We start from the raw sequence: 27,860 nt of genomic DNA on the forward strand, positions 1-27,860 counted from the left end.
CACCCCCTTCCTTTAACTATCTCTGATGAATTGGGAAAACATATGGTTTGCAAGCAAATAAACAACTATTTTATTTTCAAGTTTAATTTTGTATGAACTTCCTTTAAATTTGAGGTTACTCTGAAAAACACCCAAAGTTCATTTCAATGTTAATCCTGCTCTGCCCTAGTTGCTCATTTGCTTCCAAGCTGGATGCTTTCCCATTAAAAGATCAACTTTCAACCTTGGAATTTTTCTGTACTGTGGACTTATGGCTAGGGATCAGCTATTTCCTGCTACGTCCAGCAGTGAGCCCGGCTTTGAGCAGCTGCCTCTAGACACTACTTTTCCCACGTACTGGAAGACACTAATGTCAGGTTTGTTGTTGGGTGTCTTCTGTGTAGTTGGAACTGGGGAAGGAGGTGGAGTGGCAGACAGGATGAGAAAAGAGGCCAGACACTGTAGGAGGTATCATAGGTGCTAACTGTGAGTTTACAAGGTAAAAGGGGGTTGTGTAGGTGGTAATTCACTCAGGGTACTGGCAAAGGAAAGCTTTGTTTCAAAGACACTGCAGGCAGAGATATTATGTCTAGCAGAGTTAAGTCTTAGAACCACCTGGTGGAGTACTTATGGGTGTCCTCAGAAGGGAAAATGGGTTAAATATGTTCACATGCAAGTTCTGGAAAATCTAAAAGGTACAGTCCTGCTAGGCACCAATTTCCTTTAATGCAAAGCTTCCCAGGATTGTGATTGGGTCAAATTAAATCTATAGTTCAATCTGGGGAGAACAGCCCAAGACTAGAGATCAAATCAGGGTGGTATTGGTATAGAGATAGACAAATAGGTCAGTGGAGCAGAATAGAGAGCCCAGAAAAAGGATCAAAGGAGAAATGGCTTTTTGTGATCTTCTACCTCTTAACAGCAAGCAAAATTCCCAATATTTTATTCTTAATCACTAGACTGTTCTGCATTTTATAAGATTCTCTGATTCTCAGATTTCTATGAAATAGAGATTTTATGAATAGCTGAGAATTAGAGCTTGTCTAAACTAGGTGGAGTAGAACATCATCTATGGGACACAGTTTTAGAGGCAATGGGAATCTCCCCAAAGTCCCACAGATGGAATCGTGTTACATACTACACCGTAGGCAACAAGATATTGAATTCTTCCCCTTTGACTGTAAGTTTCTTGAGAGCAGAGATTGACATCATATAAGCTTCTTTTTTAATCTCTCAATTTTTAGATTTAGTGGTTAGCACAATGCCTAGATATGTTAGTCAGGTTAGGTTTGGCTGTTCTGTAGTAAAGAAGTAGGTTAACACACAAATATTTATTTCTTACTCATACAAAATCTGTTGATCTCCAAGTCTTTATTTTGGAATGGTGATTCAGGGATCAGCCTTTGTCTTATAGCTGCATCTTTTGAAGGACACAGCCTCCAGATTGTTGTAGCAAGAGAAAAGAGAGATGGGAGGCCACATACCAGCTCTTAAAGTCCTCGCCCAGAATTAATACACATCACTTCCATGCCAGAACTAGTCATATAACCTTGCCTGTCTTTAAGCAAGTGGGAAATGTTGCGGAGCACATTTACAACCCATGTGATGAGTAGTAAATGCCTCTGCCTTCCTGGGTGATAGCATGTACTCAGTAAACCTTGTTGGATAAACTACCAAGCAAATCTGACAGAGTCTAAATTATACTATCACAGGAATATTCCAGTCTCGAAGCAACTTTCAGCGTCCAGAGCCTCAGGTGGGAATGCACATCAAAAACAGGAGAAGTAATGCAAATGGGTCTACCATTTACTGATGATCTATTCTATACAAGGCACTGTTCTAGAAACTTTATATGGGCTAAAGTGTTTAGTCCTCATGAAGGCCCAATGGGATAGGCATTAACATTTTTCTTCCACAAATAACATTTTCATGGAACTATGGAGAGCAAGCAGCCTAGCAGATGTTTAAGCCCAGGTTTGCCCAGTTCCCAAACTAATGGGAGTCTATCTTTTTTACTCCATGGACTCCCTCAGCTATTAATGCCTTATGGAGTATCATTAGCAGTTGTGAGCAATGGCCTCCAGAAATAGAATCCGGAGTAGTTGCCATAGTGAGAGGTACAAGGCAAAGACAGAGTTCCATCCCACAGCTGGCCTTTTCCATCCCTGACCGCTCTGCCCTTTCTCACCTCTGTCCTGCAGCTTCCAGAAACTGCCAATATCAGAAAGAGCTAAACCTACAAGACCTAAAGTCAGTAGTGAATAGAATTCAGAGCTCATTCTGAACATTTACCTAGTTTCTGAAGTCTGTTTTGCACACTCCATCCTTTCTGAGCAATGGAGAGGTAGAGGCAGTGATCCCCACACAAGACACCTTTTCCAATGGCCCAGATCTTGTGGGAATTGACCAAGATTACTTTATGCAGCTCTTCTGACTCTACAGGACCAACACCTGATGTCTCCTAACATACCACTAATACTCTACACTGGTTCAAGGATATTCAAAGCAAGTCAGAAGGATTCCTGCTTAGACTTTGCCATTCTCATCATAAAAGTGAAGATAATTCACTTGGATTCTCTGGGTTTTAATTTTTTCATCTGTAAAATGGTACCCTTATATAGCTATGATTGCCTTTTATCTTACTGGGTTATTGTGAGCATCAAATGGGAATAATATAATACATGTAAGAGTGTTTTGTAGATTGTTAAGACTGATTTAAATGTGTGAGGTTATTGTTTATGACCAACTAAATAATTGTATTTTCTTACTTCCTGCTGATTTATGATTATGTTGAGGGAAGAGAGCACAGCTGTATGCCCATGGCATTTCAAATGCTAACTCTCTCATTCTACAAACCAAACTTGGCTGCACACACATTTGCTTCTTTTCATGATACTTAAAAGCCAGGCCATGGCAGTCAGAATATTTTATTAAATGAACTATGTTGGGCAAAATAATTTAATCTCTTCACAGATAAGAAACTTAAATTTTCTTGTCTGTGAAATGGGGATAATAATATTTGTGTTTGAATATTACTAAAAGGATTGTAACATTTATGCACATAAAAATTTATGCAGTGTATGGCCATCATGAAGCACCCAATAAATGGCTGCAATTCTGTTATTATTTTATTAAGGAGCCATCATGCTGTCTCCAAGGGACTATGTGTAATGAAATTATTCCACTGCTCAATAGAATAGGAAAATCCCCAAGCTTTCACACTATATGAGCACTTGGATCAGTGTTCCCCAGTACACCCTAGAGGGTCTCCAACATCCCCCCACCCCCAAAGAAAGCACATGATTTACAACATGGCTGTGCTCCAAAACTCTACTTGGAAGTCATTTGTTTGGAACTCAGCACACATTTTCCCATAGGAAGAATGCTATTAAAACAGTGGTTGGAGTCCCACATGACTGAAAATACTCTATTTGATTCCCAAAGTAGCAGAAAATTGGCATATTTGCAATGCAAATGAGTATAAAGCAGTGTCATAATGCTAGTCCTAGGCCAAACCTGAAAACTAAGAAAACTGTGTAAAAGTTTTTTTATTTTTTATAAATCCTGCTGATGAGGAAAAGCAGGCTTAATTAAAGAGGAGTTCAGTGGCCCCTTAAGTAAGCCATCTTAAGGTGCCTCTGAGGGCATTTCCAAAGGCCTTGGAGGGGCTCAGCTGGGCCTAAGGTGACTTCAAATTTGTTGCTGTTGATCCAAGGGACCATGTAGAAGTAATCTCTTCCAACATGATGGAGTTATTTCTGGTTTGCAAATGGAAAAAGGAAGAGATGGAAGAGATAAGGGAGAGGGAAGAAGGGGTGAGAAAGATTTCCTGGAGAAAGCCAGCCGATCGCTTGGAGCCATTGAGGAAAGAGGAAGAGGCATGCATGTGTAGTGAGAAAGGTTATCTGGTCTGTGAGCCGGGAGAGCAGGTAGGGTGAGATCCCATATCCTTTTGTACAAGGAAATTTGTTCCATAACTGGTCAAACAGTTCCATACTGAAGACATAACATGGCACCACAGGCCAGGACAGCTAATACAAAGAGGCCTTAAGGTTGGTGAGGAAGAGGTAAAGAAGGCTGTGAGCACCCAGCTATTTTGTGTTAGGAAATAAGCCCCAGTAATGTGCTGGCTCCCATTCTGTACTTTATTGCCTCGAAGTAAGTGCTGAAGGAGAATGTTAACATGACCTCATCTGAACAGAGGTCTTTGCATTTACGGGCAAGGGAAGCACAGAATGTGAAGACGCGAAGGGCCTCAGCCCAACCTTTAATTTCCGGTAGCTTCAGATCTGATAGATATTAAGCTGAAATATGTAAAAACCTATAGTTCTGAAATGAGGAACTGAGGCCCAGAGAGAGGAGGTAAGTTGCCTTTACCCATACGACTAGTAAGTGTCAGTAATGCCCCTGAAACAGGTGGCCTCTCAGTAGGCCACAAACACTAAACCACTGAAAAGATAAGCACGAGATGCTTCTCCACCTCCAGCCTCAGCCCCTTGTGATGACACTGGCTCGCCGAGCAGGGTCGGGAGGTGTGAGGAGGTGCTGGAATGATGATATCCAACACAGACAAATTAAGTCTCTAGAAACATTAAGTCTATGCTGAGAAGCGAATTCTCAAATAAGGAGAAGAGAATTCTTGATAACAGTGCCAGACTATCCAGAGGAAACAGCAGCATCACATACCGTGTCAGAATGAGCCCTGAGCATGGAGCCTGGAGACCCGGGTTCACTTCTAAATTCGGCCACAGTATAAACTTGGGCACATCTCTTCGTCTCTCTAAAGCACTCACAGCTGCATGAAGGTCAACCTTCTGTCTTCTAGTCCTCACCAGGCAGGATCTGGGGTCACAGTGGCTTGGGGAGGCAGGACAGGGGCTGGCTAATCACCTGATAAGGTCACTATAGCTCCAGGGTGGCATATCTCTATTCTAAATGTGCCTCCCCTTAGAATCTCAAAAACTTCTTCAACCCATGATAAACAAGCTCCTGGACACGAGTCTGTCCACATCATTACTGCAGAAGAGGTTCTGAAGAAGCCAGACATCCTCCTCCTCATGGGAGAACATACCTACTGTGCAAGAGAAGTTGAATTATTGGGAAGAAAAACCAGCTAATGAGAGTGTTTGACAGGTAGTGAGCCAAAGAAAAGAGATTTTTATTACACAAAACAGAATTAAAAAAAAAAATGACTGTCTTGACCAGTGAAGGTTCCTGAACCCTCGATTTACACAGTATGAATCATTGTTTGAGGGTTCAGGGGAAAGGCCAGAATGGACGCTGGGTTATAGGAACACAGGTCAATCTTGCAGCATTTGACCAGACTGTGCCTGTCATACCCACCAGGCTCCTTGCTTCCCTCACTGCCCCACAAATGTGAGCCTTAGTTCTTTGGCTATACCAATGTTAGGGACATTCTGATCTCATTTTTACTCTGATATCTTGCCTAATGCTCCTGGAGATTCAAATCCTTTACCCTGCTCATTGCTTCCCATTTCGGGGGCTCCTGGGGATTCATCTGCCTCTGTTGCAAGTGCTATAGACCATGTCTTCTCTGGTCCTGACACTAACCATGGCACCCGGCAGCTGTGGGGCCCCGCCTCCCTGCACCACCACACACTCCACGACCAGGGCCTCCTTCTGCGACACTTTCTCCTCTGCCAATGCTGCCATTGCTGTGGAAATGGCTATAGGCTTTGTAGCCTCCCTCCTTGAGGCCATCACCCCACAAACAGTGATTAAAGCACTTTCAGCCAACCTTGAAGAGCATAATCTCTCAAACAAGGCCCCCAAAGTGTAGCCTTGATATTATCTCTGCCATTCCATCAGGAAACTTGGCATAAGTTCCCAGAGACCAGGTCAGAGGGTCTTGAAGGACACCATCCTTCAGCACCAAGCATGAGCACCTGGAGGTGGGTCACCAGAGGCAGCCTCTGCTTCCCCCCTTGCATCTGACAATCTGCCCTGTGATTCCTACCTGGAGACGTCTTATAGCATGCTTGGGGCTTTTCATATAGATAGAAGCTCTGATATCCCAGAGTTACTGAAGTAAAATCAACATGAAACATATGACTTATATGAAATCTTCAAAGGAAGACAAATTGTTATCTAGCCTGTGTAAGATCAAATGGCAATACTAAAGAAAACACAGTCTGCCTTGAAATGCTATCAGCCCCATTCTATGTCCTTCCCACTTCCCTCAGTTAGGGAAAACTATTTGAACTTCAGATCTTTAGCAACCAGTACCACTGAATGTCCTTGCTCTTAGGTTTTAGAGTCCTTATCACTCCTACGCTAATTGTACTCACCATTTTGTAACACAAGCCAAAAAGTCTATACAGACTAAATGAGCTAAAATGGGCTTAAGTTCTCAGTCGGTGAGCTGGAAAACTTTGCCCTTTTCTCTCCTTTCTCTTCTTCTTGGACAGGTGGGGCAGAGGAAAAAAGAAGACAAAAATTCTGAAATGGAGAGAAAATAACATGGGAATACAAGAAAACTATTAGGTAACTGGGTGCCCTCTGTGATTTCTGGTGGCTCTACATCTTGTGTGGATCAAACTGAAATACATAAAAACATTTAGTGCTAAGTCTCCCTCCCAAACTTAGAGAAAGCTTTGAACAGCAAAATGGTTTTCTCTTCAACTATAAGCCTTATTTACATTGAGCCTCTAATAAAAATCATGAGCTCATTACTTTACTAAGCTTTACATATGCTACAAAAAGGAAAAAGTGCATCAAGATTTCATTTTCACCTTACAAAAGTCTTTTAAATTCAATATAATGAGGAATTTACATGAACCAACTATTTGGCTCTTCACCATGAAATTGAAAAAAGAGAAAGTCTATCTACTAAGGCATGATTCTGAGCCTTCCCTGTCATAATTTACTTGGATCTTTCACAAGGTATTTCATTCTAGGCCTCATTATCTTCATATGTAAAATAAAGACACTCACATCTTCTTTGTGTACTTCACAGGGAACTAGCCAGGAAATAGTAGATAGAAATGCAATAAAATAGTGTTTGGTATCTATTAAAGTGCTGGGTTATTTCTTATTTCTGAGCAACTTTCAGATGACATAATTCACACTATTCCAGGCAAGTAATTCTGAGTGAGTCTAAGCCTTTTCCTGGGATTACTCACAAGCCCTGTTGAGTTTCTATGCTAGAAATCTGCAGAAGAGCATTTCTGTGAATGTATAATATATACAGTATAGGGATTTGTTGAGACATCAGGAATTGAAACTTGGTAGAGAATTCTCTTCCAACAAGGCAAAGTGATGACAGACAGGGGGATGTTAAACTCTAGGAATGAATACTTACAAATAGCAGCTCAGTGTCACATACTATCCTAATGCCTGGGGTTACTAAGTGTGCTGGGGGGTCCCAGGTTCACGGGTGCACTAAGAAAACTCCTAAGACACAGCATATAATTGAGGCTAAGATTTATTAGCAAAAATAACCAAAAGCAAAATAATCAAAAGGGAAAGACTCACAGGAAAAAATCTAGAGGAAACCAGGTGCACTCTCCCAGTGGAATTGCACAGCATGCACTTAATTCTTGCAGCCATGACTTGTGACAATTGTGAAATGTCTACCAGGGAAGCTCATTTCAGAGACACAGTGTCCAAGGTTTCTGGTTGGAGGCTAAGACCCTATCTGCCAAACCTGTACCAAAACTTGAGACTCTCAGAGGGAAAGCAGATGTTCAGCAAAAACCACATTGTTTGTACAAACAGTTCAGACAAAGTGAGCCATTCTTATCAGGGAATGGTGAGAACCCTCCTGAAATCAAAGTTTCCACACTCCAGCCAAGGTCCACAGTCCCGAGCAGGGCTTTCAGGATTCTCACTGTGAATTCTCACAGCATTCTCGGCCCGCTATGTTAACTCTTTTGTGTACACAGAGTTTTAAATAAGTGATTGCAACACAGTTGGATAAATACAAAGATTAATTCATCAAGTTACTAAACTTTGTGAAGAGTCAGGAAGGAATGAGATAAATTAGACAGGGTTGCTATACTTTATCCGACTCAACTCAGCACCTCAGTAACTCCCTGCCCACCCACTGACAAGGTGTGCTGTGGTTGTGCTCCAATCCCTCCTCCCAGTCTCCATCCAGATGCCACTGCACATCCCAGGGTTCTGTTTTCTCTGTCATATAACTTCTTTCTGCTTAGCCCCTTAGGTGGGTGTTTGGGGATACTTCTCTGTTTGACTTGACCAGATTCTGCCATGAGCCCAGATGCTCTGAGGCCAGGTCTGCCCCATCTATACCCCCACCAACATTCCCAGCACCCCACATTTCATCTGGCCTCCTCGGACCCCTCATCCATTAGGGGAGCTGCCCCACTCATGTCTGAAGTCCTAATTCCTGAGCTTTTCCCCATCACTCAGTCAAGGACTTAAAAGTCATTCAGTTTCTCCCCACAGCCTTTGGCTAAGTCTTACCCTTTTGCCAACCACTGGGGAGATGCCTAAAACTACTAACTACAGATTTCCCTGCCTTTCCAACTGGAATCCTCTCATGACGGCGTCTACATGCTGTGACTGACTACACCCAGTGCCTTCAGCGTCTCTGCTAGGTGCAGTTCCTATTGCTCTTGCCCCAAGTAGAGTGTTTGCCCCCAAACCCATCTCTTTCCTTTTCAGGGCCGATTTTATCAGAAGTACCAGCTCCAGGTTTACAGGGTTCAGACTGGGGTTGGGGATGTGTGAAGGTAACATATGTTGTCTTATTGGTCTCTAAATTTGCAACATGCTCAATGACCCAGCCAAGGAGTCCAAAAAAGTCAGCCCCTTCCTTGATATCAGCTAAGCCCAAAGCAATCCAGATGCCCAGAGATGCCTCAGAACTCTCAGATGTTCGTATCAGCTCAGCCCCAGTTTTCCCACCCTGATGGATCTCCTCCCAAAAAGGCACAGAAGTATGAGATAGCCTTCCAGCATGTTCAGGAAATGCTTGTAGTGAATCAAATGACAAGAAAAAGCCATCAATAAATGAAGCCAGTGAGGCATTAGGAGCCAGGTCCCAGAAAGCTATGAAGGCCATGATCAGACTTGCATTTTCAAAAGCCCCTGGGCAGCTGGAAGGACACAAGATGGACAGTGAATCTGAAGTTTAAGAGACAAAGATGAGAAATTGTAATTTTATAAAAGGTGGCAGGGTCTCAACTAGATCTGAGACAGTAGTGGAGAGATGAGGGATATTTAGAAGACAAAATAATCAAGAGGTGAGGATGGGAGTATAAAGTAGAGGAGCACAGCATGACTCCCCACTCTGGCTGAGGGATCACCCTCTTTGGCAGGAAGTACCTCCATTGAGATGAAGAATATGGTGGGGAGGTGGGTGGCATTGAGTCCAAACCACTTCATGCTGTAGCCCCACCCCCTTCCCCTCCTCCTCCATGCCTGCAGTATTCTCACTGGGTTTTGTCTGACTGGTTTTGGTTTTCCCTTTGAAGGTCCAGAGATGCCACTAGCATGTTTGACAGACTTTCAGGCCCGTGCACGAGAGCATCTGTCTAAGTCAACTTGGGAGTTTATTGAAGGAGGAGCTGATGACAACTTCACACGGGATGACAACATTGCAGCATTTAAAAAGTTTGGTCTTCTGTATCCTTTCTCTTGTTAAGCTAAGGTGCACTGGTTTAGGCCTTTAGAAGGTAGCAGTCCTGGCTCCTGCCTCCAAAGAACACAGAGCACCCACAATACAATAATGGTTTCAGTTGTTGTTTGGGGATATGGATTTTTTTGAGGGTGGGCAGGTGACTGGGGAGAGGATGAATGAAGAGAGAATTTAGCTTAGTGCCCCTGCAGAACTATCACGAGTGAGTCATCCTCTCTCTGCATCCCAGCAACCCTGCTACCTAACAAGATAAGACAAGACTCCAGGGTCCCCAGTCACCTGGGCAGGGAGGAGAAGCCAGCTGGGCAGGCCTAGATTTCTTGAGTTCCTAAACTTATGTCTTGGAGGAGAGAATGTACGACAGAATAGAGAACTCAAGAAATAAGAAGACCTAAGGAGTCTTAGGGATAAGAAACTGATTCAAGGGAAGAGAGTCAGCGAGAATGTGAGGCACCAAGCCACAGCCCCCAGGCCAAGCCTGTTTTTGGATGGCCCACATCCAAGGGTGGAAAAAATCAAAAGAAGAATAATAATTTGCAACATGTAAAAATTATATGAAACTTAAATTTCACTGTTCTGAAAAAGCAAATTTACTTAACAGAACACAGCCATGCTCAGACATTTACATATCGTCTGTGGATGCTTTGGCATTCAACAGCAGAGCTAAGTAATTGTAACAAAGACTTTATAGTCCACAATTTTAATTATTTATTATCTGGCCTTTACAGAAAAAGTTTGCTGAGTCCTGACATAGGGCGGTCAGGAGGAAACTGAAGGCGAGCACCATGCTCTGCTTAGCACTCTGCTAGGCACTTTACTTGCTTATCTCATTTCGTCTTCATGAGACAATTAGGAAACTTGGGTGATTATTCCCATTTCAACGGATAAAATAACTGAGACTGTCTTACCCAAGTTTGCACAATCAGTATTCCAACGAAATCTTTCTAAGCTTTTTACAGGAATGGTATTTTGTGACACACAACACTTTTCAGCCATGAGGCTAAGTAGCTATTGGACTTAAAATTTGTTTTTCATATTTATTATCTGTGAATTTCCCTACCTTCTTCTAAAGCAGTATTTAAATCAGATCTTCAACTGAATTGGCCTGTAGCCAAAAATAATAATAATAATAATAGCCATGATCATGCTCTGGGATTTGTCCTCTTTCAGTGGCCTTTCCTTACTTTATAGAGACTTGTTTCTAACCTGCTATGGAAGAATCTGGAATTCCTTCCTGCTTTGCCTCTTCCTTTCTAGTCCTTGCTACAATGAATTTGAACCAAAGCATTTGAGTGCTAAGAGTCTGGTCAGGGAGGCACTGCTCAAAGACACAGACCTCAGCCGGAGCAAGGCAGAGAGTGCTGTGGCATGTACATGCCCTGGGAGTTCAGAGAAGGCGGCGTTAATGTGAAACAGGGTGTTGGTAGAGGCTTCTTGGAGGAAACGAGCCTCCAGCTGGTCCATGCTGCCTGATTGGCTACCAGCCAACTGACCCACCAGCAGGTCTGCGGGACCTGATCCGGGCTAGGCCTGTACTAGGAACTGGAGGCCTCAGGACCACGCAGCACTTCCACCTGGAGAGTAAGCCCACCAACTCATAAGCTCTTTGTTGCCTAGCACAGATACCGCCTCCGTCCCCGGTACCTGAAAGATGTGTCAGAGGTGGACACCCGGACCACAGTCCTAGGAGAGGAGATCAGCGCCCCCATTTGCATCTCACCCACAGGTTTCCATTGCCTCCTTTGGCCTGATGGAGAAATGAGCACAGCCAGAGGTATGAATCATCCTCACCTAGAGACTCCCTTCCAGTGTCCCTCACGGCAGCAGGATTTCTCTCCAGAAGGGGCTTAGGGACAACAGGCAGGTAGGAATTAAGGAAGATGAGAAAAGGGATGCTAAAAGCTGTGTTTGCATAATACCTCACCTAAGTTTGAGAAAACATCCATTTCCCTAGTAAAGAATGGTTAGAGTGGGAGAAGGTCTACTGAGGATAGATGAGCAAATCCCACCCCACCACCCCACAGAGGAGGATGCAGACCCCTGTGATTCACCCTCTCTGTGGGGAAAGGGGGGCTCAGTGTGGCCCCAAGGACAAGGCTCTCTTCAACCCCTCCTGGGCCCGGGCTGGGGCTGAATGCTGAGTCTCTGAATTTGGGATGAGGAGAGCGTCATGACACTGGGGCCTAACACAGGCCCTGGCAGACGCTCGCACCCAAATGTCCCGTTTCCCTTCTCATGGGTTGGCTTCATCGTCTTATATGAGAAAAATGTTTTATTGGGTTATATCTCCTTCTTAGTAGCTCCTCATTCTCTTCCCTCATTCCCTCACCCCCCAAATAAAAAAATAAATAAGGAAAAGAGGAAAGGGGCAGGGAAGGGAGAGGAGAGGAAAAGGGGCAAGGCTAAAAAACCCTTGTGACTCCCTTGTGATCTGTGCTCTAGGCCAAATCTGGTTCGTTTATCTATCCATCTATCTATCTATCTATGTACTTTATTCATTCATTCATTCATTCATTCATTCATTCATTCATTTTTAAAAGTTGCCCAAGGCTTCCCTGGGGTCTTTTCCTTTGACTCCGTGATAAAGGAAGCAATAAATCCAAGGATTCTGGAACTGAAAGTGACATCTACCTGGTTAGGAACCAAGTCTGGCTAGGTTGAAGAGTATGATTATCCTTTATCAATATGGCTGTTTTACTAAATCTTCATGCTTGAATGTGTTGTGTTGTTTTCAGGGTGGGGCAAAAGAAGGGTAACTACTGTTGATTTAGGAATTGAAGATATTGGCTCTTGATTAGGCCATATTCTGTGACCATCAGTTGTAGAATGGCAGTGACATCAGCCTGTTGGAGAATCCCACTGGAAACGATTAAAGTGGGAAATGAGAAACATACAACACAGAGGCAGTACCAACGTCGGCACCATCATTGGCATCCACCTCACCATCACTAGCACTTTCACACCTTCATTAGTAACTTTTAAAAATGGTTTCATATATTTAAAAAAATGCTTCCATATCTAGTATCTTATTTAATCTCCCAGCAATTCTATAAGAGAGGCATTACTTGCCCTGTTTTACAGATTAAAAAAATGAGACTCAAGGCCACACAGCTAAAAAGTTAGAAGCATTCTTCTAACTTCTAATATTGTGCTTTTTCCACTGCAAAATGGCTCTGGGGACAAAATGACACCTCTAGCTGGAAAATTTTTAATACGAAGTACAGGGTTGGTAAGACAGGTTATACAGAGGGAGACCCAGACAGCTTTCAGCTTCCCAGTTTGATCAAACACCTCCTCTCCTTGCCCTTATGAAAGCAGAATGAAGTCAAGCTTTGTCTTCACTCACAGGGCAAACCGGCTTGCTTCGTTTGCTTTGCAGCTGCCCAGGCAGCAAGTATCTGCTACATCACCAGCACATACGCCAGCTGTGCCCTTGAAGACATCGTGGCTACTGCTCCCCGGGGCCTCCGGTGGTTCCAACTCTATGTGCAGCGAGACCGGCAGCTGAACAAACAACTGATCCAGAGGGTAGAATCCCTGGGTTTCAAAGCTCTGGTAATCACTGTGGATACTCCCAAAGTTGGCAACAGGAGACATGACATTCGAAACCAACTGGACTTAAAGATTAACCTACTGCTAAAAGATCTTAGATCACCTAAGGAGGTAGGAAAGATACCAGATCCAATGGGCAGGCATTACAGGAGTCAGATTTCCTTCCCTCTCACCTCTCTTCTTTCTCTCCACAAGACTTCATTGAGTGCCTGCTCACTGCTACACACTGAGGATGCCACAGTTCAAAAAGCAGGTCTAGAATAGGAGAATAAATTAAACACATTCCTCTACCATTTTCTTCCTTATGGAACACTTAAAAAGTGATGATTTTGGATGGCACATTTAGATGAACTGACTTTCTGACGAGGACACTCACAGCCAAGGTGACTGGCCCATGGCATGTAGCCAGCCCAGGTCCCACCCTGCTGCCCTGGGAACTGAGGGTCAATTTCTCTGCAAATCTAGAACTCATCCATCAAGCGTCAGGGTGCTTCAGCACCCTTCTTTGGAATCTCTGAACTAAATGACTGCAAAGGGCACTTACTCCATTAATACCCTACAAGCAGATGACATGGAGCACCCCCCCAAGTGGAAGTCATGGTGAACAGGGGGTCCTTTGGTCACGCTAGAGATAATGATGCTAGCCTTTTCAGCCAACAGGCAGCTGTGATACCCAGTCCAGCGGCTCACCAGTTCTCCTCAGTCATAGACTGTCCTTGAAGTGTTCAGATTCCAGAGACACACTGGGATATATGGATATATGACTCACAGAGTGAGCCAAGGGTAAATATAGGATAATATCCCATATAGGATTATCAGACTTACTACTCTGTGCACATCTCAACTGTAACACATTACATTACAGGCCTATTATTAGCCTATAACTGCTTGTGCTTAACCATCTCACTTACTAACACTGAGTTCTTTTAAAGTAGAGACTGTCTTAATTTGTCTTTGAATCCCCAGATCTTGGCATATTTCTTGAGGAGGGACCCAATTAATGGTTAGTGAATAAGCAATTGAAGTAGAAATTCTTTTACATACATTTTTGTTAGGAAAAGGAACTAGAAGTATTGTTGGATTTTGTTGCTCTTTTTTTCAAACTTAAAAAAGATGGCTTTCTGAACATGCTTCATCTTTGGGCTGGATCAAGCAGTGTTGAAGGAGTTCAGGACTAAAGTGCTCTTTTATTCCCCACAGGGAAATACCGTGCCTTATTTCCAGATGTCCCCCATTGACCCATCCATCTGCTGGAATGATCTCTCCTGGTTTCAGAGTATAACTCGATTGCCCATCATCCTTAAAGGGATCTTGACGAAAGAGGATGCGGAATTAGCTGTGAAGCACAATGTCCAAGGCATCATTGTTTCCAACCATGGTGGGAGGCAGCTTGATGAGGTCCCTGCTTCTGTAAGTAGGTTGACCTCATGGGGGAGCTTTTGTGGGTGCTGTGTATGTGTATGTGTGTCCACAGCAAGGTGCTCTGGGCAATTTGATGTAGAGTCCCCTCTCCTTACATATGCTGATACACGCCTGGGAATTTTAAAGACTTTTAATTATTAATAATAGAATAATGTGTACAGGCTACTTTTACAAACTTTACATATATCACCCCCTAAGTCTCATGACAGTCCTGCAAGAAGAGAATTATTGTCTTTATTTTACAGATGAAGATGCTGGCATTTAGAGATATTAAATAACTTGCCCACATTCACACAGTTAATAAGTAATTAAGGTGGAATTTGTAAGGAAAGATGTTGTAAAGGTACTAAGTCTGCCTTCCGGAAGAAGCATTTAGCTTGAAGCTTGCATGTCTGCATGGACGACATATTTTCTCCCATGACACATCCCGGGAAGGAACTCTGCGTCACTTAAACTAATAAATAACCATGTTTCGCAATGAAACTTCAAAATGCCCTATAAATCCTTTGCTAAAAATCTGTGACAGTCTGTAATTTTCTCCTAATTTATGAATTTGTGTCCATTATAGATGGAATTAGGGGGAAAAAATGAAGAGAGGGAGGTAGGGAAAGAATCATTAAATGGAAATTAATTGCTGATTTATTTTCATGGAGATATATAGCTTATATTTCTCAGGAGATTCTTCTATTGCTGCTTGACTCATTTTAAGAGAGAAAAATGAGGTTTTTCTTCCTCCCAAGTTTTTCTGGACTTTTTGTTATATAAATAAGACATGTTCACTGCAGATCAATTATAAAATATACATAGGCTAAAAGAAAAAGACAAAAATCACCCCTAATTTCATCTTTATACTTAAGTGACAATATTTTGGTAATTGTTTATATCAACTTCTTAATGTAGATACATTTTAGATTTAAGAAACTATGTAATATTTTGTAATTTTCTTCTCTTCACTAATCAATATATTAAGAGCATCATTTCATTTCAGTATATATGCTTCTCTTGTTTTTAACTGTGTGTGGTATGAATGGACAATTTATATAACCAACTTTCTGTTGTTGAACATCTGAACTGAATTGTTTCCAAGCTTTCACTATTTTAAACAATGCATCAGTGACCATCCTTAAATCTTGAGCACATTCTCAATTACTTTCTTCAAATTCCAAGAAATAGAAAAGCTACATCAACCAGTTTGTACATTCCAAGGCTTGTGAAGCTTGGAGATTTAAGGTGCCTGTCACGTTCCTCCTTCCCACCAAGCTCTAGCTGAGAGAGGACGGGCACGGCATAACGTGCCATCCCAAATCTCAACCTGTGACCCCAGGAGAAAGTAGGTCTGCAGAACACACAAAACTCTCTCACCAGCCGCTGCAAGGATGCCCACAAGGCCCCTCTCACATACCCAAGAACTGGCAGAAGAGAGAGAACGAAAGAGCGCTAGGCAAGCCCTGGGGGTCCTGCTGTGCTTACTACATAGGAGCAGAAAGCAAAGAAGAGCCCCTAAATGGGGTAGAATATTGACTCTTGATACAACTCAAATAAAACATACAATAGGCTCTGTCTCATGAGTCAGCTTAGCTAGTCTTGCTCTGTTAGAGAGGACTGAGAAAGTGCAGAAAGAGGCCAGGTAATTCTCCCACTGCATGTTCTCAACAGAGTTAAGTGTTTATAAAGGCAGGAGCCAGAGTGAGAATTTCTCTGCCCCATCTTGCTGACCAACATGTCCTTCTCCCAAGCTGTCTGACTCAACAACCAAACCCAAGGCCACCCGAGATAGTGCAAGATCATGGGAGGTGGAGACGTACCCACCTCTGATGGGAAAATTTAAAAGGTGCCAGAAAAGCTTAGTAAGATAAAGGATAGTGCATTAAACTCTCTAAAAACTGAAAATCAATGCCAAAAAAACAAATCCATGGTAAACAAAATACCAACATTTTAAATAAAGGCAGGATTTTTACCCTCACTTGAATAATCCCGCCTCATTTATCTCATCCTAATTCTGGCCCTGGATCCAATAACACTTTATTCATAAAACAAGCCCCCAGCCCATGGGGCAGGGATAGCCATTTGATTTTTTTTAAATTTTTTATTAAGGTATGATTGATATACACTCTTATGAAGGTTTCACATGAAAAAACAATGTGGTTACTACATTTACACATATTATTGAGTCCCCACCCATACCCCAATGCAGTCACTGTCCATCAGTGCAGCAAGATGCCACAGATCCACTATGTGCCTTCTCTGTGTTACACTGTTCTCCCCGTGGTCCCCTATACCATGTGTACTAAACATAATACCCCTCAGTCCCCTTCTCCCTCCCTCCCTACCTGCCCTCCCACACCCCTCCCCTTTGGTAACCACTAGTTCATTCCTGGAGTCTCTGAGTCTGCTGCTAATTTGTTCCTTCAGTTTTGCTTCACTGTTATACTCCACAAATAAGGGAAATCATTTGGCATTTGTCTTTCTCCGCCTGGCTTATTTCACTGAGCAAAATGTCCTCCAGCTCCATCCATGTTGTTCCAAATTGTAGGGTTTGTTATTTCTTATGGCTGAATAGTATTCCATTGTGTATATGTACCACATCTTCTTTATCCATTCATCTACTGGTGGTGGACACTTAGGTTGCTTCCATATATTGGCTATTGCAAAAAGTGCTGTGATAAACATAGGGGTGCATATGTCTTTTGAAATCTGAGAAGTTGTATTCTTTGGGTAAATTCCAAGGAGTGGGATTCCCAGGTCAAATAGTATTTCTATTTTTACGTTTTGAGGAACCTCCATACTGCTTTCCACAATGGTTGAACTAGCTTACATTCCCATCAGCAGTGTAGGAGCATTCCCCTTTCTCCGCATCCTCACCAGCATTTGTTGTTCTTAGTCTTTTCGATGCTGGTCATCCTTACTGGTGTGAGGTGATATCTCATTGTGGTTTTAATTTACATTTCCCTGATGATTAGTGATGAGGAGCATCTTTCCACGTGTCTGTTGGCCATCTGAATTTCTTCTTTGGAAAACTGTCTCTTCATATCCTCTGCCCATTTTTTAATCATGCTATTTGCTTTTTGGGTATTGAGATGTGTAAGTTCTTTATATATTTTGGATGTTAAGCCCTTGTCAGATATGTCATTTACAAATATATCATCCTGTACTGTAGGATGCCTTTTTGTTCTGTTGATGGTGTCCTTTGCTGTACAGAAACTTTTTAGTTTGATATAGTCCCATGAGTTCATTTTTGTTTTTGTTTCCCTTTCTCAAGGAGATGCATTTAGAAAGAAGTTGCTCATGCTTATATTCAGGAGATGTTTGCCTATGTTGTCTTCTAAGAGTTTTATGTTTTCATGACTTACATTCAAGTCTTTGATCCATTTTGAGTTTACTTTTATATATGGGGTTAAACAATAATCCAGTTTCATTCTCTTGCATGTAGCTGTCCAGTTTTGCAAACACCAGCTGTTGAAGAGGCTGTAATTTCCCCATTGTATATCCATGGCTCCTTTATCATATATTAATTGACCATATATGGTTGGGTTTATATCAGGGCTCTCTAGTCTGTTCCATTGGTCTATGGGTCTGTTCTTGTGCCAGTACCAAATTGTCTTGATTACTGTGGCTCTGCAGTAGCACTTGAAGTTGGGGAACGTAATGCCCCCAGCTTTATTCTTCCTTCTCAGAATTGCTTTGGCTATTCGAGGTCTTTTGTGGTTCCTTATGAATTTTAGAACTATTTGTTCTAGTTCATTGAAGAATGCGTTTGCTATTTTGATAGGAATTGCACTGAATCTATAGATTGCTTTAGGCAGGATTGACATTTTGACAATATTAATTCTTTCTATCCATGAACATGGGATGTGTTTCCATTTATTGGTATCTTCCTTAAGTTCTATTAAGAGTTTCTTGTAGTTTTCAGGGTAAAAGTCTTTCACTTCCTTGGTTAGGTTTATTCCTAGGTATTTTATTCTTTCTGATGCAATTTTGAATGAAATTGTTCTCCTGATTTCTCTCTCGGCTAGTTTATTGTTAGTGTATAGAAATGCCATAGATTTCTGTGTATTAATTTTGTATCTTGCAACATTGCAGAATTCAGATATTAGATCTAGTAGTTTTGGAGTGCATTCTTTAGGGTTTTTTATGTACAATATCATGTCATCTGCAAACAGGGACAGTTTAACTTCTTCCTTGCCAATCTGGATGCCGTTTATTTCTTCATGTAGGCTGATCCCCTTGGCTAGGACCTCCAGTACTATATTGAATAAAAGTGGGGAAAGTGGGCATCCTTGTCTTGTTCCTGTTCTTAAAGGAAAAGCTTTCAACTTCTCACTATTAAGTATGATGTTGGTTGTGGGTTTGTCATATATGACCTTTATTATGTTGAGGTGCTTTCCCTCTATACTTATTTTGTTGAGAGTTTTTATCATGAATGGATGTTGAATTTTGTCAAATGCTTTTTCAGAACTTATGGAGATAATCTTGTGGGTTTTGTCCTTTTTGTTGGTGGTGGGTGATGTTGATGGATTTTTGAATGTTGTACCATCCTTGCATCCCTGGAATAAATCCTACTTGATCATGATGGATGATCTTTTCGATGTATTTTTGAATTCAGTTTCCTAATGTTTTGCTGAGTATTTTTGCATCTATGTTCATCAGGGATATTGGTCTGTAATTTTCTTTTTTTCTGGTGTCTTTGCCTAGTTTTGGTATTAGAGTGATGCTGGCTTCATAGAATGAGTTTGGAAGTATTCCCGCTTCTTCTACTCTTTGGAAAACTTTAAGGAGGATGGGTATTAGGTCTTCACTAAATGTTTGATAAAATTCAGTGATGAAGCCATCTGGTCCAGGAGTTTTGGCCTTAGGTAGTTTTCTGATTACCAGTACAATTTCATTCCAACTTTGCAGAATTCAGATATAATTGGTCTGTTCATATTTTCTGTTTCTTCCTTGGTCAGCCTTGGAAGGGTATATTTTTCTAGAAAGTTGTCCATTTACTTTTTCAACTTACTGAGGCTCTTTTTGTGGCTAGTATATGATCTATTCTTGAAAATGTTCCATGTGCACTTGAGAAGAATGTGCATTTTGCTGTTTTTTTGGTGTAGAGTTCTGTAGATGTCTGTTAGGTCCATCTGTTCTAATGTTTTGTTCAGTTCCTATGTGTCCTTACTTATTTTCTGTCTGGTTGATCTGTCCTTCAGAGTGAGTGGAATGTTGAAGTCTCCTAGAATGAATACATTGCATTCTATTTCCCCTTTTAATTCAGTTAGTATTTGTTTCACATATGTAGGTGCTCCTGTGTTGGAAGCATAGATATTTATAATGGTTGTATCTTCTTGTTGGATTGACCCCTTTATCATTATGTCATGTCCTTCTTTGTCTCTTATGATTTTCTTTGTTTTGAAGTCTATTTTGTCTGATACAAGTACTATAACTCCTTTTTTTTTTCTCTGTTAGTTGCATGAAATATCTTTTTCCATCCCTTCACTTTTAGTCTGTGTATGTCTTTGGGTTTAAAGTGAGTCTCTTGTAGGCAGCATATAGATCGGTATTGTTTTTTTATCCATTCAGTGACTCTATGTCTTTTGATCAGTGCACTCAGTCCATTCACATTTAGGGTGATTATTGATAGGTATGTACTTATTGCTATCACAGACTTTAGATTCATGGTTACCAAAGGTTCAGGGTTAACTTCCTTACTATCTAAGAGTCTAACTTAACTCACTTAATATGCTATTACAAACACAATCTAAAGGTTCTTTTCTTTTTTTCCTCCTTTTTCTTCCTCCTCTATTCTTTATATATTAGGTATCATATTCTATACTGTTTTGCTATCACTTGATTGACTTTGTGGATAGTTAATTTAATTTTGTACTTGCTTAGTAATTAGCTGTTCTAATTTCTTTACTGTGAGTTTATTACCTCTGATGACAGCTATTAAACCTTAGAAACACTTCCATCTATAGCAGTCCCTCCAAAATAGACTTCAGAGATGGTTTGTGGGAGGTAAATTCTCTCAACTTTTGCTTATCTGAAAATTGTTTAATCCCTCCTTAAAATTTAAATTATAATCTTGCCAGATAAAGTAATCTTAGTTCCACACCCTTCTGCTTCATTGCATTAAATACATCATGCCACTCCCTTCTTGCCTGTAAGGTTTCTGCTGAGAAGTCTGATGTTAGCCTGATGGGCTTTCCTTTGTATGTGATCTTATTTCTCTCTCTGGCTGCTTTTAATAATCTGTCCTTATCTTTGATATTTGCCATTTTAATTACTATATGTCTTGGTGTTGTCTTCCTTGGGTCCCTTGTGTTGGGAGATCTGTGAATCTCCATGGCCTGAGAGACTATCTCCTTCCCCAGATTGGGGAAGTTTTCAGCAACTACCTCCTCAAAGACATTTTCTATCCCTTTCTCTCTCTCTCCTTCTTCTGGTATCCCTATAATGCGAATATCGTTCTGTTTGGATTGGTCACACAGTTCTCTCAATATTCTTTCATTTTTGGAGATCCTTTTTTCTCTCTGTGCCTCAGCTTCTTTGTATTCCTCTTCTCTAGCTTCTATTTCATTTATTGTTTCCTCCACCATATCCAATAGTGCTTTTAATACCTTCCATTCTGCTCTTCAATGACTGGATCTCCAACCAGAATTCATTCCTGCGTTCTTGAATATCTTCCTGTACCTCTAGCATGTTAATGATTTTTATTTTGAACTCCCTTTCAGGAAGATTCAGGAGGTCCATGTCATTTAAATCTTTTTTGGGAGTTGTATTAATAATTTTACTCTGGACCAGGTTCCTTTGGCGTTTCATATTTGTATATGTCACCCTCTAGTGTCCAGAAGCTCTACTCTCTGGAGCTGCTCAGCCCCTGAAGCAATGTCGGGTATTGCAGGGAAGTGGGATTGGTGCCTGAGGGGAGGAAAGAGCTGTTTCCTGCTTCCCAGCCACTATGCCTGTCTCCACTGCCTGATCCAGTGGGCTGAGCACACAGGTATAAGCTTTTGTCCCAGAGAAGCCAGATATGGATCCCTGCTTTCCACAAGCGGCTGGAATCTCAGTCTCTCCATGAATTGTGCCTGTCTTAGCTTTCCAACCCCATAATTACAAGAGTATCATGCAAGAACCATGAAATGTAGGTTTGTGCTCCCAGAGCAGATCTCCGGAGTTAGGTATTCAGCAGTCCCATGTCTCCACTCCCTCCCTGCTCAGTTTCTCTTCCTCCCGCTGGTGAGCTGGTGTGGGGGAAGGGTTTGGGTCCTGTTGGGCCACAGCTTTGGTACATTACCCTGTTACTTGAGGTCTGCTCTTTTCTCCAGGTGTATGCAGTCTGGCGGAGTCCTCTTTCCTGTTGCTCTCTCAGGATTAGTTGTATTAACTTTATTTTCATATTATATGCAGTTTTAGGAGGAAGTCTCTGTCTCACCTCTCAATCTGCCATCTTTAATCCTCCAGCCATTTGATTTTTTAAATATCACATCCAGATATTATTTTGCCAAGAGTTTTGGCACCCAGTAAATTTTGTGTTTGCATCAGTGCCTCTCTCTTCTCACCCAAGATCCCCCCATGGAATGGGTATGAGTCTTTGAGTGAAGTTCCCATCTTTAGAAGGTTCCATATCTAACACTACTTGTGTTTCCTCCTGAGACCAAGGGAAAAGAGTAAGTGATAAGCTGCTTTTGTTTTGCCTTTCAAAAGCTTCAGCTCTACTTTCACAGGGTTGTAGCTTCATTCCTATCCTATACCTCAGGTAACCCAGAAGAGAGTCAAGAGCAGTTGCCTTAAATGTGATGTGCAATGAACGATGTGTAGCCCAGTTACAAAGACAGGCTGCAGTCCAGACACCTGGGCCACTGCCAATCATGCTTGTCTTGCTAAAAAGACTTGAGAGCAACAGATAGCATTTCTAGCTGCGCCCACCAAGAAACAGAAAAGGTGGAAAAAAATCGAAAGTCAAAAAATTCTTAAAAAGAACATTAAAATGAACACTCCAAATGGGAAATGGCCAATTTAGGACATGAAGAGGATCCAAGAGTTTCTTCCAAGCTGCAGACATCCAAACAAGCAAGTCAGAGGGAAGGCACACCCTGTCGTGGCAAACAATGTCAGTGGGAAGAGCCTACAGCAAGTTCCTGGGCCTTGGAACATAACTGCTCTGCTTTGATAGGTGCCAGCAGCTTCAGCACGGGTCAGGAAAGCAACTACTAGACATCATTGGGCTTAGACTTCTTGGTCCCTAGCCCACATGGAGGGGGCACCACTGTCCCAGAACACCCTGAGGGTCAAAATGGAAATCTCTTGAGCTATGTCTCTCTCCTTCAGATCGATGCCCTGACAGAAGTAGTGGTGGCTGTGAGAGGAAAAATGGAAGTGTACCTAGATGGTGGGATCCGTACCGGCAATGATGTGCTAAAGGCCCTGGCCCTTGGGGCTAAGTGCATTTTTCTGGGAAGACCAATCCTATGGGGTCTTGCCTGCAAGGTAAGTGTGGCAAAGTGAAGCCAACTGTAAAAAGATACCATCTTTATCTAGATTCCACGCTTTTCTGTATATTCATGCCCAAGCTTAGCTGGTTTTTGAGGTGCTACAAATTCCTGAAGGACTGTTAGCATTCACTTGAACATGCATGCTTCCCCTGCAGCATGCTGGAACTTTTCAAGAACTCTCTCCCCCATCTTTTCCTCTTTGCTTTCCTTTATTTTCAGTGTGGTTCTGATTTCACAGATTTCCCATCCTCCCCAGCACAGCTCTGAGCACACCTAGAATTTATACTCAGCACAAGGTCAGAATGTTCCTTCACACCCCATTTTGTCTCCCTCTCTCTCTGCCTTGGGAGCAGGGTGAACGTGGTGTTGAGGAAGTTTTGAAGATTTTAAAAAATGAGTTCCATACTTCCATGACCCTTACAGGTAAGTTTTTAAAATTGTTTTCTTGATATGGGGCTAAAGGCAGGAGGTCTAAAGAACAGGAGGGGTAACCCCTCCTTCTAGCTCCCCTCTCCCTGGCCTAGTGGCTGCCCAGAAGAGAGAGCAGAGAATAAATACCCCGGGCAGAGATAAAGCACAAACTCCAAATATGGTACATTTGCGACAAAAGCCAGTGCAGTTTCAAATCATGGGAAAGAAGATCCAGTTTTACTCAGGCCTGTTCAGATCATTTCAGGCTTGTTGGATGTTGTTCTTGGTGCCATCTTTTAAGTAGTATTCATGGACTGTGACAAGCTGAGAAATTATGTCAAAGAGGAAGCATGGTGGAGCTGGGGAGATGGCTCCTTGGGTTTTTAGCTTTTGTTCTTTCTACTTGGCACGATGACTGCAGGGTGGGTACTGCATGTATTTAGTGCTCAGGGTCCAGGGATGCTCAATGCCCTAAAATGCTTGGAGCTGTCTCATAGAGAACTATCCTACTCAAGTAGACAGGCTGAGAGCTCTGTTTTTGACTGTCTGTGTTGGCTGTAGATGGTTATTGATTGCGATTTTTAAGGACAGACAAGATGAAGACTTCACTCTCTCCTCAATTCTAAAATTCGGTAATAATACAGACCTTCTTAAGAAGTAAGGATATAAAGAATCAAGAGGCCTGAAGGGAAATCGAGACCATTTTCATCCCATTAACTTATTTCCATAGTTGTTACCAAGAATTTGCCGTGTGCTGGATATCACACAAGACACCCAGGTCTTCTCAAGTCTGGGTTTATTCTGGCCTTTAGACAAATATCTTGTACTCAGTGACCACTGGGGCCATGAACTCGAACTTTTGGTCATGAGTAGTATGCACTAGAAAAATTGGATCAGCATTAACACCAGCACCAGTCTATTTTCCACTGGGCAGATTAAAGGAGAAAAAAGGGCAATGGGTCAATGTATTGAGAACCAGCACCATTAGCTTTGGACCAGAGCCATGCTGTTCAAAGCCTGTGAAGGTAAGTCCATAAATGGCCCAATGTCACTGAGGGTACGTATGAACTGACATCATATTGGTGTCTTTTACCCCCATGAGGGAGGGGGAAGAGGACAGGGAAACCTATGAGCTTCTGTGAATTCCAGGAGGTTGAGATGACTTCTCCTGATCCCTCAAGTATTTTCTCCCATCCTTGTGAAATAATTTCCAAACTTCTTTGAACAGATGCCTGTTGGGGCAATTCACAATAACCAAACATTTTTATCCCACCAAAAGTTTATACTTAACAATTCTGGGGTGTAAATGATGACTGAGAAATCCTTTTCTGAAATAGAAAGTGTACAATAGCCTTTTTAAAAAGCAACAGGGGAGAAGAAAAGAAAAAACAGGATTATGAGCGTTTCATGCCTGATTTTTCATACTCCTCTCCTTGTAATTGTTCTATAGTGAAAGTGAAGTTCTAAACATAATGAAAGATCAGTTAGTCACAACCAAACTTGGGACAGAGAAGAGAGTTCTGGGAGGAAGAGAAATGGGAGGAAACCGAGGTTTCCTTGGCATCCCTGTGTAAGAGACGATCCCCCAGCCTAGTCCCTAGGGCCTTAGGTGGGGGTCTGTGCTTTGGGTGGAACTCACTGTAAATATAAACTCACAGTGTGGAATCCCAGAGATTCTGTCACCCCTCGGCTGGTCCCCACACAATGCATGTGAGACGCCTTACACAGAATCAGCACCCAGGAGTCAGTGGTCGGCATGACTTCTCTCTCCTAATTCCCCTGGAAAAGTGTGATTTTCTTTCTCTTTATGACTGATGACATCACAACCCTGGGAGGAGAACCCTTTTTGCACTATTGCAGAGGACCAAGTAATTTCACAAGTAATGTTTTGCTGATCATGAGTCCAATTGCTGAAATTATAGGAAGGTTTGAAAAACGAAAATGTCTACATATAAATCATATGAACAGAAGGCTGCACAGACCTCACTAATGTCTCATCCCTCATAAAGGGAGAAAGCTGAATTAGAAAAGCATGTGAATTTTTTTTGATATATTTTTTATTGAAGTATAGTTGATACACAGTATTATATCGGTTTCAAATATACAACATAATGACTCAACAGTTATCTACATTATTAAATCCTCACCCAACCAGTGTAGTTACTATCTGTCAACACAGAAAGATGTTACACAACTAGCGACTATATTCTCTATGCTGTACTTTCATTTCTACTAATTTAATTATGGTTGGGATTTTATGTATCTTTATTCCCTTCACCTGTTTCACCCACCCATCCCTATCCCTCCCCCGTGACTCTTCTTGAGCTTTGTTTGGAATTACCCATATCACTTTAAACCAGCCAAAACATTTTAATTTAAATCTCTTCCTAATGAAAAAGCAGGAATAAAGTATAATTTGTATTCTCTCTCAAACTTTTACTGAACCTCTCTCAAGTGCAAGGTAGTGTGTCCTTATTCCCATATGGGACCCAGAAACCAACCAGATGGGAGCTTTCACTGGCATGTCGGATGTCACAAATATCACTGGGACTTATAAGTGAATGGATGCTTCAAACTGTCTCAGAATGGAATCATAACGTTTTGATGCTACTACTGGGACATTTTTACATACTTTAGATATTATTTTTACTACAGTGTATAACCAAAGGTTTTATTTTAGCATCGCTGTGCCCCCTGGGTAGGTCTGCCTGTTTTGGAGCCCCATGGCTCTCTGCCCCACAGACCCCAGAGCTCTCCTCTTCATCAGTCCTGAGGACAGCCACTCTGGCTCCAATTTCCTGCCTTTACAGAATTAGTTCAATTTACAGAGTATTTCCCATGCCTGCTGTTTCTGTCCACTACAATCAACTCACACATGAAATTCAACTTTTTTGTCTGCTCCATTTTTAAGAAACGACCCTCTCATTACTTGTATTTTTGTGAGTAATACATTTTACTCAGGTTATGTTCTGAGAGGTGGGCATGCATACAGCATCCACGTGAGAAGAACTCCAAGTCAAACAGCTCACAGGCTACACTGAATCCTTTCAGCCTTCTCATCACCAGGGGTTCTCCCTGGCTGCTGGAGCCCACAGTTCTCTAGTCCATCATGCTAGCTCCTCTCCTTCCCTTCTCCTCTTACTTCTCATCTGGAGTTACTCTTATCAATCCCAGTGTCTAATCTCACCTACAGTCCTAACTTTGCCTTTTACCTAAGATCTACCACTAAAAAAGTCTATTTCATTTCATAGAACTTTTTTCCCCTAGAAGGTATGGTAATGCTGTATGAAATACTTACCCCGTCTCTTCTGCTATTCCTGAGTCATATTCCTCCCCGACAGATACTTCTGATATTCCTAAGCCTTATCAGGACTGAGCTAAAGGTCATGTATCTATTACACACATAAATTATTTTTTTTTTAATTACTAATAGTGTTTCTACATTTTTACCATGTCACTTTGACATGGCTGTGATAAAAGAGGACAAAGGCACAGGCTCACAAAGGAATTCCCAATGTAATTACATTCTCATCCTGTATACATAACATTTTACCAGAGTGAACACAAAGATCAAGTCAGGCTTGTTCCCATTGGGTCATCCCATATCCATGATGGGGTGGGTCATTGGTGTTTTAGAGAAATGGGCTTTCTAACGGCATTATTCTTTTAGGCTGCCGGTCTGTTGCCGAGATCAGTTGGGACCTGATCCAGTTCTCCAGGTTGTAAGGAAAGACAGCTAGCACCAGACTGCTGAGTGTGCCCACAGAAGGAAGACGTGCTCACACCACAGGACATGCATGCCTTCCTGCCTTGGCCCCATCCTGTCCAGCAGCCTTTCAACCACACCAGTCTTTGTGCTTCAGGACCCCTAAAACCTTTATCTTCCTCAAGTGTGCCATGCTCTTTTTTGCCTCCCTGCCTTTTATATGCCATTCTTTTGGCTGAAATCCTCCTCTGAGAAAAAAAGATAGTTAAAGAGCAGATCAATAATGATTGAAACAGCTACTGGATTAAATTTTTTGCATTCCTATGTATTGCCATCGAATGATAGAAATTTGCACTCAGGACAGAATCAAATATTTCCCAATAAAAATTGTCTGTAGATAATAAAGAAATAATATAGTTGAAAATACAGGCTTTGGAGCCATAGAGACATGGCTTTAACAATCAGGACTGACACTGACAAGCTGTGAGAATTGTGAAAGTTTTGCAATCTCTCTGTGCTTCTTCTGTAAAATGGGGGTTATACTGTGTAGCCCACAAGACCGAGAGAAAGACCAAGTGAGATAATGTATGTAAAGTTCAGAGCATAATTCTTAGCACCTAGTGCAAATTTAAGAAACATTGCTGTTTTTATTATTGTTGTTTGGAAAATTCATAAATTCATATTAATCTTTCAA

General features: G+C 41.8%; 1 protein-coding gene across 2 annotated transcripts; it reads left to right on the forward strand.

The window, feature by feature from the left end:
* Positions 1 to 226: 226 nt before the first annotated feature.
* Positions 227 to 27,860, forward strand: HAO2 (hydroxyacid oxidase 2). Of its 2 annotated transcripts, XM_073234492.1 has the most exons (9): positions 230 to 356; positions 6,408 to 6,483; positions 9,441 to 9,579; positions 11,227 to 11,378; positions 12,984 to 13,267; positions 14,357 to 14,566; positions 22,886 to 23,044; positions 23,403 to 23,472; positions 27,131 to 27,860. In XM_073234492.1, exons 3-9 carry the CDS (start codon positions 9,449 to 9,451, stop codon positions 27,184 to 27,186), a joined length of 1,062 nt encoding a protein of 353 aa, XP_073090593.1. In that variant the 5' UTR covers positions 230 to 356; positions 6,408 to 6,483; positions 9,441 to 9,448; the 3' UTR covers positions 27,187 to 27,860. The 2 variants fall into 2 exon arrangements, with proteins under 2 accessions (XP_073090592.1, XP_073090593.1); XM_073234491.1 differs by lacking the exon at positions 6,408 to 6,483 and having other exon boundaries at positions 227 to 356.

The sequence above is a fragment of the Manis javanica genome, chromosome 4 (assembly GCF_040802235.1).
Source record: "Manis javanica isolate MJ-LG chromosome 4, MJ_LKY, whole genome shotgun sequence".
In the NCBI taxonomy this organism is placed as follows: Eukaryota; Metazoa; Chordata; class Mammalia; order Pholidota; family Manidae; genus Manis; species Manis javanica.

Coding starts and splice junctions, on each gene's coding strand:
- HAO2 (XM_073234491.1), top strand. CDS start 251: ATGGCTAGGGATCAGCTATTTCCTGCTACGTCCAGCAGTGAGCCCGGC. Junction 13,268..14,356: donor ATCTTAGATCACCTAAGGAG/GTAGGAAAGATA, acceptor TATTCCCCACAG/GGAAATACCGTGCCTTATTT. Junction 23,473..27,130: donor TACTTCCATGACCCTTACAG/GTAAGTTTTTAA, acceptor TTATTCTTTTAG/GCTGCCGGTCTGTTGCCGAG.